The 16187-nt window shown below is 41.1% G+C and overlaps 1 protein-coding gene across 2 annotated transcripts in view; it reads left to right on the top strand.

The window, feature by feature from the left end:
• The window catches only part of phc2b (polyhomeotic homolog 2b (Drosophila)), a 51717-nt gene extending 37909 nt beyond the window's left edge, over window positions 1–13808 (top strand). For both annotated transcript variants that reach the window (XM_030729162.1, XM_030729161.1), the window contains exons 8-15: window positions 643–944; window positions 2107–2365; window positions 8378–8589; window positions 9933–10062; window positions 10937–11039; window positions 11148–11262; window positions 12086–12410; window positions 12526–13808. In XM_030729162.1, coding sequence (XP_030585022.1) covers window positions 643–944; window positions 2107–2365; window positions 8378–8589; window positions 9933–10062; window positions 10937–11039; window positions 11148–11262; window positions 12086–12410; window positions 12526–12680 — 1601 coding nt within the window. In that variant the 3' untranslated portion in view covers window positions 12681–13808. The remainder of the gene's footprint in view (window positions 1–642; window positions 945–2106; window positions 2366–8377; window positions 8590–9932; window positions 10063–10936; window positions 11040–11147; window positions 11263–12085; window positions 12411–12525) is intronic.
• The last annotated feature ends 2379 nt before the right edge of the window (window positions 13809–16187 follow it).

Genomic DNA, 16187 nt, shown 5'->3' with positions numbered 1-16187 from the left:
GAAGTGTGAGACTGAACTAGAACCTACTGACTCATCATTAACTCCATACAGGGTGTCATAGACAGTTGGCTCTGCATGTTTCTTTCTTGGGGCATTTCTAATATTAGACTACCCTCAGGCTACTTCCGCTGAACACTCTCCCACTCACACATGCTCCCACAATACAAGATTGATGTCCTGTGTCTTGGACTTGGGGGCAAGTTATGAGCTCAGGATGTCTTTTTACCCACAACAGCACTGACAGGTGGTGACAGGCCATTTTACAACAATTTGTGAGTAATGGTCTGGCCAAAACTGCAACAGTGGGCCTCTCTATGCACCTTTCAACAAGCTCTTAATATTACATCCTGTCAACAAGAGACTCACAGGTGAAGGCAGCGCTACAAAACAAGCTCTTTTGTGCAGACGTCTGCATTTTTCACTGTTTGAGCCTGAGGCACAGTGCTCCTGATAACAAGAGTTTGGACAGTTATCAGGATACATGAAATAATGCTCATTATCTGTATCATGACTTGCTTTGTAAGGATATTTATAAACAGCTCTGTTTTTATTTATTTGTTTTTTAAACAGATAGTTTTAACCATTAAGTCTAACTTAAGTAAAATCACTTTCAGAAATAACTCAGTGTTGTTCTCCTTACAGCGTACACACAGATTCAGCCACATTCGCTGGTTCAGCAGCACAAGCAGCAGCAGTTTGTGGTCCAGCAGACCCAAGCTTCCCAAAGGACGACAGGCCAGCTGCTGCAGACGGCCTCCGTTCAGCCGTCACAGCATCCCATCCCGGTACTGCCCAAACCCGCTCCTCACCAGCCCTCTACACCGAGCCAGCAGGCTACCATCTTCCACTCCACCATCAGCCCCCACGCCCTACACTCCTCCCTCAACCATGCCAAAGCTCAGCCTGTCCAGCTCACTGCCATAAACCTACAAATACAGCCAACGGTATGTACACACACAAAAGAGCTTAAACAACAGTATAGTCTTTTTTTTTTTTTTTTTTTTTTTTTTTTAATAAATAAGAATAAAGATTTTTCTAGATTGGTGGCATCAACTCAGCTAGCTAACAGTTGGTAGGAATTTGCATTATGTCACCCACATGCACAGAATAAACCAAAAAGGGGGACCTATAAAGAAACAGGTCTAAATAGGTAAAAAAAAAAAAAAATTCCACCTTTCTAGGAGACTTATGCTTTTTCTGATTGTTCTCTATTATTTACTGTTATAGTAGGTATCCATATTAAACATGAGAAAAGTTTAATATAAGGTTTATGTACAAAATCCCTCTGAGCCAAAAATGCAGACTTGAAACTGCTCTAAATGCTAATTTTTAGACACTTTTCTCTATCTCTGTATGATGTCCAATATGGTGATCTGATGTAGCTACCTGTGGTTCAGACCCTATGTTTGACTGCCAGACAGTCAGAAAAGGGTTCATTTAAACTGAGGGAAGGTAGTGGCTGAACTTAGGGGTTGCACCAAAGCTCAGCAAAATGTAAATAAGGAACGGCGGCCATGCAGTTACCCTAGTAGAGTCAAAGAGTAAAAATATGAACTTGAAATGAGCGTAGCCAGTCCCCTTAACTGAAAATCACATGATTGGTGTTGCAATACTGCTCACTTTCAAATATTTGAGTCTTTTTTTCCTAATTTGAAAAATATCTACCAATTTTCACCCGTGTCTGCAGATGTAAAGCCATTGGCAGATATCCCTCTTGCAGCAACACAATCGTTTTGAGTTGTTTCAAAATTACAAAATGGATGTGTTTAAAATGAAGTGGATTTCTATTTTATTTAACATCCTAACATTTTGCATTGTGGTACACGTCCTTCAGTTTGGCATTTTGAACGTGGTAACTAGCTAAAGAAAAACCACTCTTTCAACAACACCCACAGCCTGCATTTCTTCTCCAAGAGACACATGGAAAAGAACCAGAAATCTTCAGATTTTGGGATTCTTGGTCTAATATTTTCCCATTGGTGTGATGTTTCCCTAGGCTGATGGGTTTCAATCTTTCAGCCACTGACATTAAAAGCATTAACTGTCTCAGGTATCTTTTTCTCACATATTCGTCTTTCTTTCTTTTGTTCCTGCTTCACGTCTAAGGCCTCCCGACTGCTTCAGGACAGTAAAGATAAGCCGACCTCACTGGTGGTCAGAGAGACCATGTCCACACAACAACAACAACAACAACAACAACAACAACAACAACAACAGCAGCAGCAGCAGCAGCAGCAGCAGCAGCAGCAGCAACAACAGCAGCAGCCGCAGCAGCAACAGCAACCTGCAGCTTCCCCATCACAACCCTCCAAGCCTGTAGAGCAGCCCAAGGTCGACACAGCCACGCCGGCTGTTCAGCAGCAAGGTAAAGACTCAGTGGGATTTTCTAAGCTGTTAAACTCTAACCAGAGCATAATTTAATAATAATTAAATTAAATTAAATTTATGTACTTATCTGTTGCCCCTGGGACAGCCTGAATAGTAGGAGCTTGTAGCTAACAGCTCTGTTAGCTACAAGTTTGCACCTTGACAGTTCAGCCAACTCAGATCATCAGACAAGATGGTTGTAATGCTCAGAGGTTTTGTGGGGGGTGTATGTTTGCCTTTCTTTGACAGTGCACAGGGAAGGGTGTTGCACTGATTTTTTTTTGTTTTGTTTTTCTTTCCTCTCTCTCTGGTGGTAAGTACCCTAAACCACTTAGCCACTGTGTCAGAGGGGGTTTCTGATGATAAATCCAGTTTTATTCACTGTCTTCCGGCAGACAACACTCAAATAGACATTTGTTGATTACTTTATGAATAAGCTGATAGATTAAAATGAGAATGGCAAGTTTAAAAAAACAAGTTTATAGAGTTGCACTGACATTAAAAATCATTTTTGAGCGGGACCTGCTCAAGAGGGCAGCAGATATTCTGTATAATTCAATAATAATTCTAAGCACAAACAAGCACAAAAACACAGCTGTTAGACACATGTTCACAGAGTGAACATAATAAGCAATAAAAGAATCAAGAGCAAATCAGATACACTTTAACACAAATACACACACGTCTTTCAGGAGGGGAGAACAATGTTCTCGATTGTAACTCAGAGTAACCTGTTCTGATGATGATTTCAGGTTCTTCTGTTAGCTCCTGCATTTTTGGCACGTGGTGCCTGCAGTCAGATTGTGTAATACTGACCTGGCCAATAGTGAGCAGTTGACCTCACGGACATGTTGTGTCCAAATGTGTCTACATTTTTAAAGTGGGCAAAAGGCTAGAACCACATCACATCCCAGTAACTATGGCCTTGGTGCCAAAGTGTCAATTAACTTAAAATATAGCAGAGTTCATTTTTTTGGGTTGTGTTATCTTGTACTTTACTAACTAAACAAACTGATAAAGATATAAATTCATAGACTTGAGTTGAAAACAAAATCAGGAGTCAAATGCAGCCGAGAGTGTTGTGACTTTTATTTCACGTGTTAACTGTTCAGATGTTTCCTGTCCATTAGATGATGTCTGTCATAATGGTCTGTTACAAGACTAAGCCTCAGTTGATTGGAGACTCAAAGTTTCTAAACTTTAAAAAAACAGGTTGTGTGTCCTGGACTAACACATATTAAGTAAGGAAATGAGGATGAACTCTACAGTATTGGATTAATTTTTTTTTTTTCCTGCAGTCACATTTTCTCTTAACTGTTTGGAAAAGGTTACCAATACTGTGCATCTTGTAAAATGAAATATTTTGTGAACCACGAATCAGGCAGTGAAGCAGATGTGCTGTTCAAAGCAAGGAAAGATTGTTGTAGTCCACTGGCTGGAGGGTCTGAATAAAGTTGGGGCCCAAACTTAGGACAGGAGCATCCCAACAGAAGCTGCTTTTTGTTTACTCTCTCTCTGCTAATCAGTACCTACATATTTTATCTGCACTGCATTTATTTATTTTTGGTCAGACTTCCTGCTCTGTGCTAAAACCACTCAAGCGTTCAATGGAGTAGTCACACACTGTGAACTTTAAATTACCAGTGCTCCCATTTGTAACCTGTTTGATATTTGCTAGTTATTGTTTCATTAATATCCGCTTTTTACCAGCCCAGACTGTCACTGGTATTAAGGTTCACGCTCTTTGCTTTTTTTTCCTGGATTTTTCCGTTCAGACAAACATTAGCGCTGCTATGATAAAAGCACACAGGTATCTCATTCATTTGAGGGACTGTTTACCTCGTAATTATCACAGGGAACACATGAAAGCGTTCTTGCACTCATAACTTTAAACAGTTGCTCAATCGTCGCTCAGTGTTTTAGTGTTTGATAAAACGCTAACTGGACTTTCGTGATATTTCATCATCTCTCCTTTATCTGGAGTGTTGCAAGTGGTTTTATGCTGGATACGTGTGTATATCAAATTCAAAGGTTATTTCCCACTTCCTGCATGAAAAGTTCTGTCAGTGCGAGGTCACTGACTCGCTGTTCACTTCAATAATATGCAACTCTAAATGAATTGGCCTTCATTCATTAATAAAAGGACAGATATCAGCTGAATGATGGCTATTTTAACTTTTAGTCCTTTACAGTTCTGCTAACTCTGCTAATCTAAGACGAAATGCATTACAGTATCCTCGATGATCTCCCTGTGACTGTGGGTTCTCTTCGGATGCTCCAGCTTCTTTCCACAGTCCAAAGACAGGCATGTTAGATTAACTGGTGAAGCTAAATTGGCCGTAGGTGTGAATGTGAGCATGAATGGTTGTCTGTTTCTGTTTTATGCTTGACCGGGAGTAGCATGAAGGCAATCTGTGGGGCAGTCACGGACTGCTCGTCTACCCGCAGGGTGTGCTTGCTGTCGATGGAGGCACTGTTCAAAATATGTGGTACAGCCAGACTGTGGGCTACTCTGCTGTTGGTCCATCAGAGCACCTTCCATCAGTTCCATCCACTTATGGGAAGTTTACCAGTCTTTTTGTATCTGCATTTCATTTTGTTTGTGGTAGTTTATAAGTTGAACACCTTCTTTGTGTTGACAGGCAGCTTTCTACCTTCGGTGTAGTGTGGGCAGCAAAAGACTGTGATATATTAGTCTGTAGAAAACCCATGATGACAGTCTTTGCTGCTTAGTTCACAGCCATTCAGTAAAACCCAGACTTTAGAAAAATGCCTATCTTTCGAAAATGGCTCACATAAAATGTGGGCCATTGTCTCTGTATGTGGGACGTAGAAATGTGCAGTTCCACATAAAGGACAACTCGTCACCTACTTGGGAAGGCTTTAAGACTATGCTTTGCTTATATGGAGTAATTAATAAAACTGAATATGGACCAGAGAAAAAGTCTAAGTAATGTGGAGACATTTTTTTGTGTGTGGTCTGGGGGATTTGGGGGGTAGTGTGTACACTGGGGGACCTGGATGGCCTCTGTAACTCTAAAATCCTGCTCTGCTGAAAACATCCCTGTGGTGGTAGGTGTATTTGAGGGCTGCTTGTATTTTCAGGGAGAGACTCTTTAAAGTCTGCGTCAAACAGAAGATATTTCCTGTAGTAGGCTGAAGCTGGAGGCTCTGTGCCGGTCCGTGTTGATGTGCTGCTGCTGCTGCAGCAGCAGGCGGAGTGAGGAGGATCAGAGCAGCTAACGTGGGAGGAAACGGGGAGGCGGACCCGGCGTGAAGCGGCGCTGCAGCTTAAAGCGGCGCGCAGTCGCGCACAGCGGCAGTTCGGCGCGTTGCTTCGTGTGTCGCAGCGTTAGAAAAACAAACAGCAAACCGCACATGCTGTCTGACTGAGCAGAGCGGAAGTTGCGCGGTAAGAAAACTCTTTCTCATTCAACGCAGATGGATTTTAAGATGACAAAGCACAGCGGCTCAGTGTTTACTTTCGCTTTTGAGGGGATTTTCGCAGTAACCGACGCGTCTTTGTGATGGTGGAAACCACAGATTTAAGGCTCTTGTTTAATACTGACCTACTCTATCGCAGGAGGTCATCTGAGATCTTGTTAGACTGCCAGCAGAGAAGCGTTATTTAAATTAGCGTCAGGCAGGTGGATCTGACGGCGCTAGTTTGCATGAAAGTGACCGTAATTTGACAGTTATATGATTGAAGGCTATAATAAAATGTCATAAGCCGGTGTAACCTCAGGGTCGTTATATGACGACAAACCTCTACTGTGCTGCAAAAAAATAACAAAGTAATTCCGTTAAAGGACTGAAGATTTTCCTCAAAAGTTTTCAGTTGAATTTACATTTATTTATGGCTGCAGCGCTCACTTTATTTATAAATCTATTTATCTATAAAACGTTTAGAAAAAAAAAAAAAAAGCCTACTGCAGACCCCTGAGGTATGCTTGTCTCAAAGTCTAAAACTCCAGCGTTATTATCACATAGTCACTTTATTAGGTACACCTTGCTAGTACCTGGTTTGCCTTCAGAATGGCTTTAATCCTTCTTGACATAGATTAAACAAGGTGGGGGAAACATTCCTCAGAGATTTTGGTCCACAGTCTGTGTGCAGATTTGTCAGCTTCACATCCATGATACAACTCTACTGTTCCACCACTTCCCCAAGGTGCCCTGTTGAGATTTGGTGACTGTGGAGGGCATTTGAGTACAGTGAACCTATTCTCATGTTTAAGAAACCAGTTTGAGATTATTTCAATTTTGTGACATGGCACATTATCCTGCTGGAAGCAGCCATCAGAAGACGGGCACGCTGTGGTCATGAAGGGATGGAGATGGTCAGCAACAATATTCTGTGGTATTCCATTGGTACTGAGGGGCCCAAAGTGTGCCAAGGAAATATCCCCCACACCATTAGGCTACCACCACCAGCAGCAGCTTGAACTGTCGGTACAGGGCAGAATGGATCCATGCTTTCATGATGTTTACGCCAAATTCTGATCCTACCACCCAAATGTTACAGTGGAGATCGAGATTCAACAAGCCAGAGAACATTTTTCCAATCTTATGATGTTCAATTTTGATGAGTCTCTGCGGATTGTCACCTCAGTTTCCTGTTCTTAGCAGACACGAGTGGCACCCGGTGTGGTCTTTTGCTGCCATAGTCCATTTGCTTCAAGCGGAGCCTGACTGACATAGGACTTTTGAGACCAGTACGGATATTTGATGATTGAAAAAATTCCGTATTCCAATTAATTTTTTTTGCGTGTCCTTTCAGACAGGGAAGTCTTTGTTCCATGTAACATTTAATATTTGTATTATTTTTTTTCACTCATGCTTGGATCAGCTGGTTGTTCATGAAGTTCCAAAAACAAAGAAGTTGCAGAGTGCCCTCTAGTGGATAAACTATGCAACACTCATCGTACGGTTGAAGGACACTTTTCCTGTGTCTTCTTTACTTTTTAAATTTTAATTTATTGGCTGTTATAAATGACAGTACCGATACTAAATGGCGAACCTTGGCCGATAATATTAGCCTGACAAAAATGGCTCTAGATCTTATCGGACAAGAGTGGCACGCTGTGTGGTCTTCTGCTGCTGTGGCCCAGCTGCTTCAGGGTTCACTGAGATCGTCTGCTGCATAACATAATTGTAATGAATGGTTATTTGAATTACTGTTGCCATCCTGTTAATTTGAAGCTGTCTGGCCATCTCCTCTGACCACTGACATCAACAAGGCTTTTTGCCTAGAGAACTGCCTCACACAGGATATTTATTTATTAATTGGACCAGTCTCTGTATAGATTAGTAGATAAGGGCTGGTCTGAGTAATTTAGCAGTCTGACAGCAACAAAAATGCCACATTCAGAGTCATTTAAATTACCTTTTATCTTCATTCTGATGCTCAGTTTGAACTTCAGCAGCTTGTCTTGACCATGTCTGCAGGCCTAAATGCGTTGAGTTGCTGCCATGTGATTGGCTAAAACAAACCTTTAAAAATGTACGTAGATCCCAGATTGCTTGTTTTTACAGTGGAAACTTTTTTAAAACACAACATGATGCAGAACAAGATGCTTGCTGTAATTTAGAAATGGTGTTAACATATACTTTGTCCGAGATAGTGGCTGCAAATCCACCGTTTCTAATGATCTCAGCGCTGTTTGCAGCACATGCAGCAGAGCACCATCATAATAAAGTTAATAATTTAATGGGCATTGGTGGAAAATTGTTGGACAAACGCTTTTTTTGTTTAACAAACAATATATAACCCAAAAATATTCAGTTTGTCATAGAAGCATCAACCAGTCTGATTTAAAATGTAGTGTGTGTGTGTGTGTGTGTGTGTGTGTGTGTGTGTGTGTGTCTTTGTCTTTTCTGCTTTTACAAATAACTGAAATAATCAAAATCATCATCTCCCTTTTTTTTTTTTCTTCTCATTCAGACTGAAACAGTTCTCACTGAATACATACTCTTCTATATTAAATGGACATTTTAATTTCTCCATCAGGAGGGGGCTCAGCGAAGAGGCCGAGCGTGGCAGCGGGCACCCCACCTCCAGCCATGACCTCAGGAAATGAGAGTGAGGCGCCCACCGTGACGGGCAGCACGCCACAGAACGGAGAGAACAAACCGCCTCAGGCCATCGTCAAGCCCCAGGTCCTCACACATGTCATCGAAGGCTTTGTCATCCAGGAGGGAGCTGAGCCGTTTCCAGTGTGTGTAAGTGCTCGATCTCAGCATTACTGGCAGACAAACATGATAAACAACCCAGAGCCAGCACCGTCTCCAGTGTACATGCCTGCAGGGAACTGTCAGCAGGCAAACACATACCCTCTGTTACTGCTAGCAGTGACAGCGTACAGCTTCTGTTTGATTCAGTCATTAATTACAGGGAGATGAGACCCTGTGGCTGGCAGAGAATACAGATGGAAGGAGGTAATGAGCAGCGCACCATAGTCAGTTCATCTAATCAAAGGCATTAAAATCCTTCCTTAGTCTCTGTAGTCATCTCCCTTAAAATTAGTTAATTATTATCTCATATCGCGTAAACAGTTTTACATCTGTTTATATAATAATGTTTATGTCATCTCAGTTGGATTAATCTTTAAGAAAAACAAGTGTAGTAATTTAATTTCTAGACTTTGGCCTCTGCCTCCTACTGGACATTTTGTGGAAATGCTCTATTTGCATACACACAGCTCAATAAGCAAAATCCATTTCTACTGATTAAAATTTAGAAGTGTAATGAAATAAAATGCAGTGTCTGTGTTTATGAAGATGTATACATGACACATTGAGATGAAGTTTTTTTTAATTTTTATAGTAATAAGTTATTTTATTATTCATTTGACTCAAATGATTTTGCACCTTTAAATATTCGGTCTGTTTATTTAAAAAAATAAAAATCAATAAAGTGCTGAATGCCTATTTCTTAGTATGCCAACACTGCATCCTGTAGGAGAACTTATGAAAATAAGCCCACAGTTAACGAGGACTGCAGCAAGCTACGTGTGCCACATGCGATACTTGAAAATGGGACCAGATTGAAGTGAACATTTCGAGAATACTTTATCAGTTACAAACCACTAGTTATTGTTTATCTGTTTTTGTGATTTGCTAAATGTTCTAAAATGAAAAGCTGGATGGCTTTAAAACATTCATTTTTAGGAAGTTTTTTTTTTTTTTTTCCCCCTTTTTGAGCACTAAAGGGGTCAAATTAAAAAAACAAAACAAAAATACAACAGCATCTTCTGCCGACCAACATGTTTCCTTTTAAGCCCAAAATTTCAGTTACAGCATTCAGCTGACTTAATGTGATCTCATCAGTACTACTATAATGAGGCACAGTGGGGCTGTGCAGTGAAACAGCTGCCCTGATTGCCAGGTTATAAGTAGGAGTAGCGGCAGTCTTTGTGTTGCTGTGGTGATAGCTGACAGAATGCAGCTGTTGTAATAAAGCAGTCCAGATATGATGCCTTAAATCACAAAACATTGTTTCTTGTTCCTGCTGTGTGTAGCCTTTCATTTTAGTCCATTTATAAATATTTTCTACCTGACACCAGGTGGAGCGCCTGCCCATTCTCATCGATAGCCCAAAGAAGCTGGATCATCAGCTGTCGTCGGACCCGGACAAAACTCCGGTCAGCAATGCAGCCAACACTGACTCCGAGCCCGAGGAAATGAGCCAACCAGGTGAGACACACAACAGTATAATAGGTTGTGTGTATTTCTTTGTGTAACTTTCCTATGTTTAGGCAGTGTTGCTCCCATATATCTCCTAATATTTCCTGCCAGGTTTTTGCATAAAGACCCGACAGAAAGGCACTCTGACCCTGGCATGTCAATACAGTTTACTTAACCACATAAACTGCATGTTGCTCCTCCTCCCCCACAGTCAAACCCATACTGCTAAATAATGGAGCCCCTCTGGAAGTGTTTCTTTACTCAGTTGCTTGAAGTTCATTATTAATTAGTTCTGTCAGTTTCTGTTTCCTGATACATGCTCCTTTTATACCTTTTGTCTAACATGTAATAACAAGTTGTCCATTTACAAGTTTTAAAAAGACCTTTTGTAGAAAAGTGCTGAAAATATGACTGGCTGCAAACAGTGTGGAGTAGATATTTGGCAACACTTTGCTAATGTTGACAGCTGTGGTTTTGCAGCAAATGCTTGTTTGTGCCTTCACATTAATGTGGAACACATGCAGGAACTGTCATCAGTGGCTTTACAAGCATTGACCAACTGCTGGAAATGAGTGCAGAGCAGACTAACTGCACTTCCAGAGAAAAGTCTCGAGAGGGTTAAAAACGGTGTGCTTTTATTTGTATTTGTGCACAGGAAGCAGATAAGAATAATAAGTTGTGAATAACATCTGAACACTGAACTTCAGCCATCTCTTATCTGTGGATCAGAAGTAGAAATGACACTTTAATACTCATGAATCATTCAGATGAGCTGCAGCTTCATTTTCTGCATATTAAACATGCTGAATACACTGATTATTGCATGTCTGTCTTCCCCTCTGCATTCATGTGTGTCGTGTTTATGCCGTTTCTTCTCCCTCAGAAAAAGATGAGCCCAAGCTGACGTGTGAATACTGCGGCTGGGTTGACTTTGCTTACACGTTCAAGGGCTCTAAAAGGTTCTGCTCGGTGGTTTGTGCAAAGAGGCAAGTGACCTTGGCTTTTGTGTTTCTTTTCATGTGTGGAAACCGCTGCTTTTCTATTATGGTCACAAAAAAATAAACCATAAAAAATAAAAAAAAATTCGTCAACAGATACAACGTGGGCTGCACAAAGCGAATCGGACTTTTCCGTCCAGAGAGGAACAAACCAGCAAATCGCTGGCGTCGACGATCTCAGGGCCGCCCCAGTATTGAAGCAAAAAAGCAGGTACACACACAAATGCGCGTGCACACACACACACACCTTCACTGTTGTAAAACTTCCTCATCAACACTTTACCTCTCATCAGATACTGCTTCTGCTGCACGTTTTAAACCCTGCACTTTTCACAGCTCATGCTTTTTAATGAAGTTGAGCATAATTTGTGTCAGCCTGATTATCTCCCTCTGTCTTTAAAGGGTCATTAAGTACTCGATGATCTTCGTCAACCTTTATTGGTGACCAGCAGAAATGGGGAAAGCATTAGTAGAGATTTTCTGCCTTCTGCACAAGTTATATAGATGTAGACAACGATTGGATTCAGTGTTTTCTCTCCACGTATCAAAGCCTTCTTTTGGTACTTAGCACAATATACGGTAACTGATCTTTGAGGGAAGTAGTTTAGGTAATTGCAGCTGAAATTCTGTGGAAAATGTAAAGCAAACATGTAACATCACAGTTTTGTTTGTTTGTTTGTTGGGGGGCTCAAGAAAATTAATATTTTATGGCCAGCTTACATAATGTTATGATGATTCAGCCTTGAACCTCCAGTGGGGGGTGCTTTTGTGTCATGTTTACACCAATATGCTCAAGCTTTGTAATTCAGAGGGTTCAGCACCTGACAAAGCGATCTTTGAGGCAATGGTATTGATCCAATAATCCCGTTGTGTCCCTGCAGGTGTATTATTGCCATTTAAATCTATTGTACGCTATGAATCTTACTTATTACCCTGTTAATCTTTGCTCTGACTGTTATATTGTCCCTGGAGTGTTTTCCTCAGTTTCTTAAATTCCAGTACTCGACGTCACTCCTGATTGTATTGCTGTGCAGAAGCTGGCCTCGTCACCACAGCAGACTCAGGGTGGTTCTTTATCCTCACCGCATCCCTCCCAGCCCAGTCAGGAGGAGTCCAGCCCATGTTCAGACATGTCGAGCTACGAGGAGCCGCAGTCTCCCCTGTCAGCAGCCAGCTCTGGGCCTTTGGCTCCTCCTCCGGCTCCAGCACAGGTCCCCGTCCGCCGGCAGCCAAGCAGGGCCTCGGACCAGGAGAGCTGCACTGGGAGAGATGCAGCGCCGCTTTGTCAACGCTTCGTGCCCAACGACCCCACCAAGTGGAACGTGGAGGAAGTTTATGAGTTCATTCGTTCATTGCCAGGTCAGCTGGGTTTTCTCAGAAGGCACATTCATTAAATGTATATTCAGATTTGTTCGGTTTGTGGCGCCTGTTTAATTGTTATTAACTGTAGCTTGTGCCTCTGCGGTTCACACAGGTTGCCAGGAGATAGCAGACGAGTTTCGCTCTCAGGAAATCGATGGACAGGCCTTGCTCCTGTTAAAGGAGGACCACCTGATGAGCACCATGAACATTAAGCTGGGACCTGCACTTAAGATCTTTGCACGCATCAACATGCTCAAAGACTCTTAGCAGCAAAGTGTGTGTGTGTGTATGGGTGTATGTAGATTATAGCACTGATGGCACAGAGTACTGACTGCACTGTGAGCAGGCCTGCTCCATTACTGGACTGGTTCCTGTCCTCCAGAATCTCACTCAAGCTTGACTTGATCCCACAAGATGGACCATACTCGCCGGCATCGGCTCAATCGCCTTGTGACCATTTATACTTCTGCTTCGTAGCATTAGAGCGACATGTCAGACACCTTGATCAAATGAGCCTATAATGTGAACAGGAAGCTGTTCGTCTGTGTTTACATGGATTCAAAGGAGCAGATTTTTTTTTTTTAACTTGCTAAACTATAAAGGAGCCTCTATGAAAGCTGTGCCAAAGTCCAAACATGTTTTTTTTTTTTCCCAAGTCAAAAGAAAATATGCTTTAAAAGTATATGTGATTGAAGAGGAGGACCTGCCAATTTCTACCTGGCAGTGTACCTGGTGAGTTGTATTCCTTCTGGATTAAAGGACATGTTGATGTGGGTGTTAACTGTTAGCAGAAAAGGCATCAGCTATTCTCAGAGCCAACAGATATTTTATGCATTTATTCAGACGTCAAAACTAGAGACAAGTTAATGGTAAGCAACAGCCTCCGGGGGTGGGGAAAAAAGCCAATGCACAAGTGCAGTTTTTCTGCAGACGTTGGCTCTAAAAGCTATTAATCCCCTTTACCCACTTTATGCTCATCATTGTCACCCTCGCAAACAGTGGTCCATGCCAAGAGTGACGACATAACTGCTGACAAGTACGTATTGGTGTCGTTTGGGTTTGTCGTGTGAGCTGTTGTACATGTACTGGGTTGTAGATGCAAGTGTACGATCATGTACCACCATTTCAGTGACATACAGGTACAAAATCTTTAACAGAGAGGCAGATGCAGCAACAGCTTAAAAAGATGACTTTGTAATAGCTTTGCATCCTTTTTGGACTTCTATAGCAGTGCTCATGTGCATCAAGCGCCAGTATAAATGGGTACAGTGCTGGGATGACAATACGCTCGGTGTAACAACCAATGCGGTGACCATAAGCTAGGCTTTAGCCTCCAGTGTTAAAATGCCCAACTTTACAATATCAATAAACATGGCTGCAGCCTTGTGCAAAAAATGGTTTTGGTCTCTGTGGATACATTTCATCTTCATACAGTCTAACTGTATCTGATGGCTCTTTAAGTTGATTTGAGTCACTATATTGGACTTCTCAACTCCAGATGTGGTGTTGGTGCCTTTGGGAGCATTTTTAATGCAGTTTCCTGACAAATATGGTACTGAAGTACTGTAGTTGTACGTCTTATCCAAGAAGTCTGTGTACCTGTTTTGTTGAGGTTCTAGTATTTTATTTACTCAGCCGTAGGTAACGGATATTTATACTGTAGATGCAGCTTGGTAACCAAGCTTGCTAACATTAACTGATAACAATCTCCCCTCTTGTATAAATAACGGCCACCTTGGCTCCAAAAAAAAAAAAATATCCGTGGACATACATACAGCTTAAGTTGAAGCGATAAAAGTTCACAAGTCGATGTAGATGTTGCAGTGACTACATCCATTGTTCATAGCCCGTTTCTCTGCCATAAACCTAGATTCCTAAAAGGTAATAAATCTTCCCTACAGGTTAAAGGGTCACCTAACGTGGCCTCATCATGTCTAAAACATACAAAATGCCCTTTCATCTTTTTGGCGGCGGGGGGGGCACTCCTATAACACAAGCTTTCTTTGAACTAAGAAATAATCATCTAATATATGTGTAATCTATTAAGCTGTGATTACACTGCAGGAGAATGAAGATAACGAGTGTCCTCTTAATAACAGATATAGATGTAACAGCAGTTATCAGATGTCGTTACGCAGATGCCAGATGAAGACACTGATTCCATGATAATTACAGATAAATGGAGAAGAAACGGTGCCGGAGTTCTTTACCTGTTCAGTTGTGCCTGGGCTGGGTCACACTGCAGCACGGCCGGTGCTGAACTGAGGCATTGGGACACAACATGAGAAGTCTGGATTTATTATATTATTAGACATGCTTTTGTACAGTTTTGTTAGCGTGTGAATGAGCGAGGTGGCTGTACACGTGGCTGGGAACAGAAGATTGCATTCATTAATTTGCTCATTTTTATTCACTTGATGCTCCTTTTGCCTTTTCTCACAATAGACTCTCACAGCTCTCGAATACAAAGCTCGAATGCGGAGAAACCATTTAAGCAGCCTCTTTTGTGACATCGATTTTCCTTTCACTCCTCTGGACTTAAACTGCTTACAAATGATTTTTTTTTTTTCCCCAGTTGCTTTTTCAAAAAAAAAAGAAAAACGGATTTACTAAAATATGACATCGATTTCTTGTGTGAGATTTGTAAGAGTACACTAAGTTATCAAAAGAACAATTCGAGTATGCTGCTGTCTTCACGCAGCGCCCCGCTTTTGGCACTTATTTTCTCGTTTATTTGCTTTAATGTTAGGAAACGCTTCAACTAAAATTGTGACATCTTCAGTGGCATTTATGAAGCGGTGCCAAAAAAAACAAATTATATGTACAATGCAGCTCAAGTGAGGAATAAGCGTGTAAATCTGTCATTAAGTTATCATTTTTTTAATTTGAAAACAGAAGTTTAAAGGTGTTTGATATTTTGAAATATGCAATTGTATAATGTAACATTGGCCTGGAAATTTTTTTTGTCCTTTTTTTTTTTTTTCTATGGGGGGGAAAAAATGTTCATATCTACTTGTGTTTTGTGGGTGTGATGGAAAGTTGACTTTTTTAGATAATGCTTTGTCAAATGCTTGTATTTATCAAAACTGTTTGTTACACATTTTGCAGTCATAAATAATTTGCTATACAGTTCTGTCTTTGGACATTTGTGTGCATCTGTGGACCTTCTTTAAATGGGATTGTCGTTAATTTATATACAAAACCGTTAATTTGACTCAAAAACAGCAGCTTCACAAAACCCCTAATTTTGAATTAATGTGCCTGCGGTTGGGAGCATATTCTCAGCATTTTTATAACCGTTGTTTGCTGTGTGTATTTGTTATGACCTCCTACAGTTCCAGATTTGTAGGGACCGAAAATCTAGACACTAAAAGGTTATCAGTTTTGCTTCATAAAAGCTGGAAAATTTTATTGCAAATGGACAAATTTGACAATACAATTGGAGGTTTCCTTGATTAATGGATGAAATAATTAAAACAAAGAACCCAAGGTGGCTCATTTTATGTCGACTGCATGGCATTTTTCAGACAATCTCCCTATCTAATTTGTCAACACATCAACTGTCTCAAAACTCCAAAAGAGATCACAGCTGAAATCAAATTTACTGGGATGTGAAAGAAAAGATGAGCTTCAGAAGAGGCAAAGCCATCTAAACTTCAGCTGCCATCTGTGTTTATTGAATTCAGCCTACTTAGTGTGGGATGTGAGGAAATTACATTCATATAAAATACAGTATGTAACAAACCTGTAACCTGAACAGCTTGTGTGTTGATT

This window comes from Archocentrus centrarchus, chromosome 5 (assembly GCF_007364275.1).
Source record: "Archocentrus centrarchus isolate MPI-CPG fArcCen1 chromosome 5, fArcCen1, whole genome shotgun sequence".
NCBI lineage: Eukaryota > Metazoa > Chordata > Actinopteri > Cichliformes > Cichlidae > Archocentrus > Archocentrus centrarchus.
This window is presented reverse-complemented; position numbering and strand designations above follow the sequence as displayed.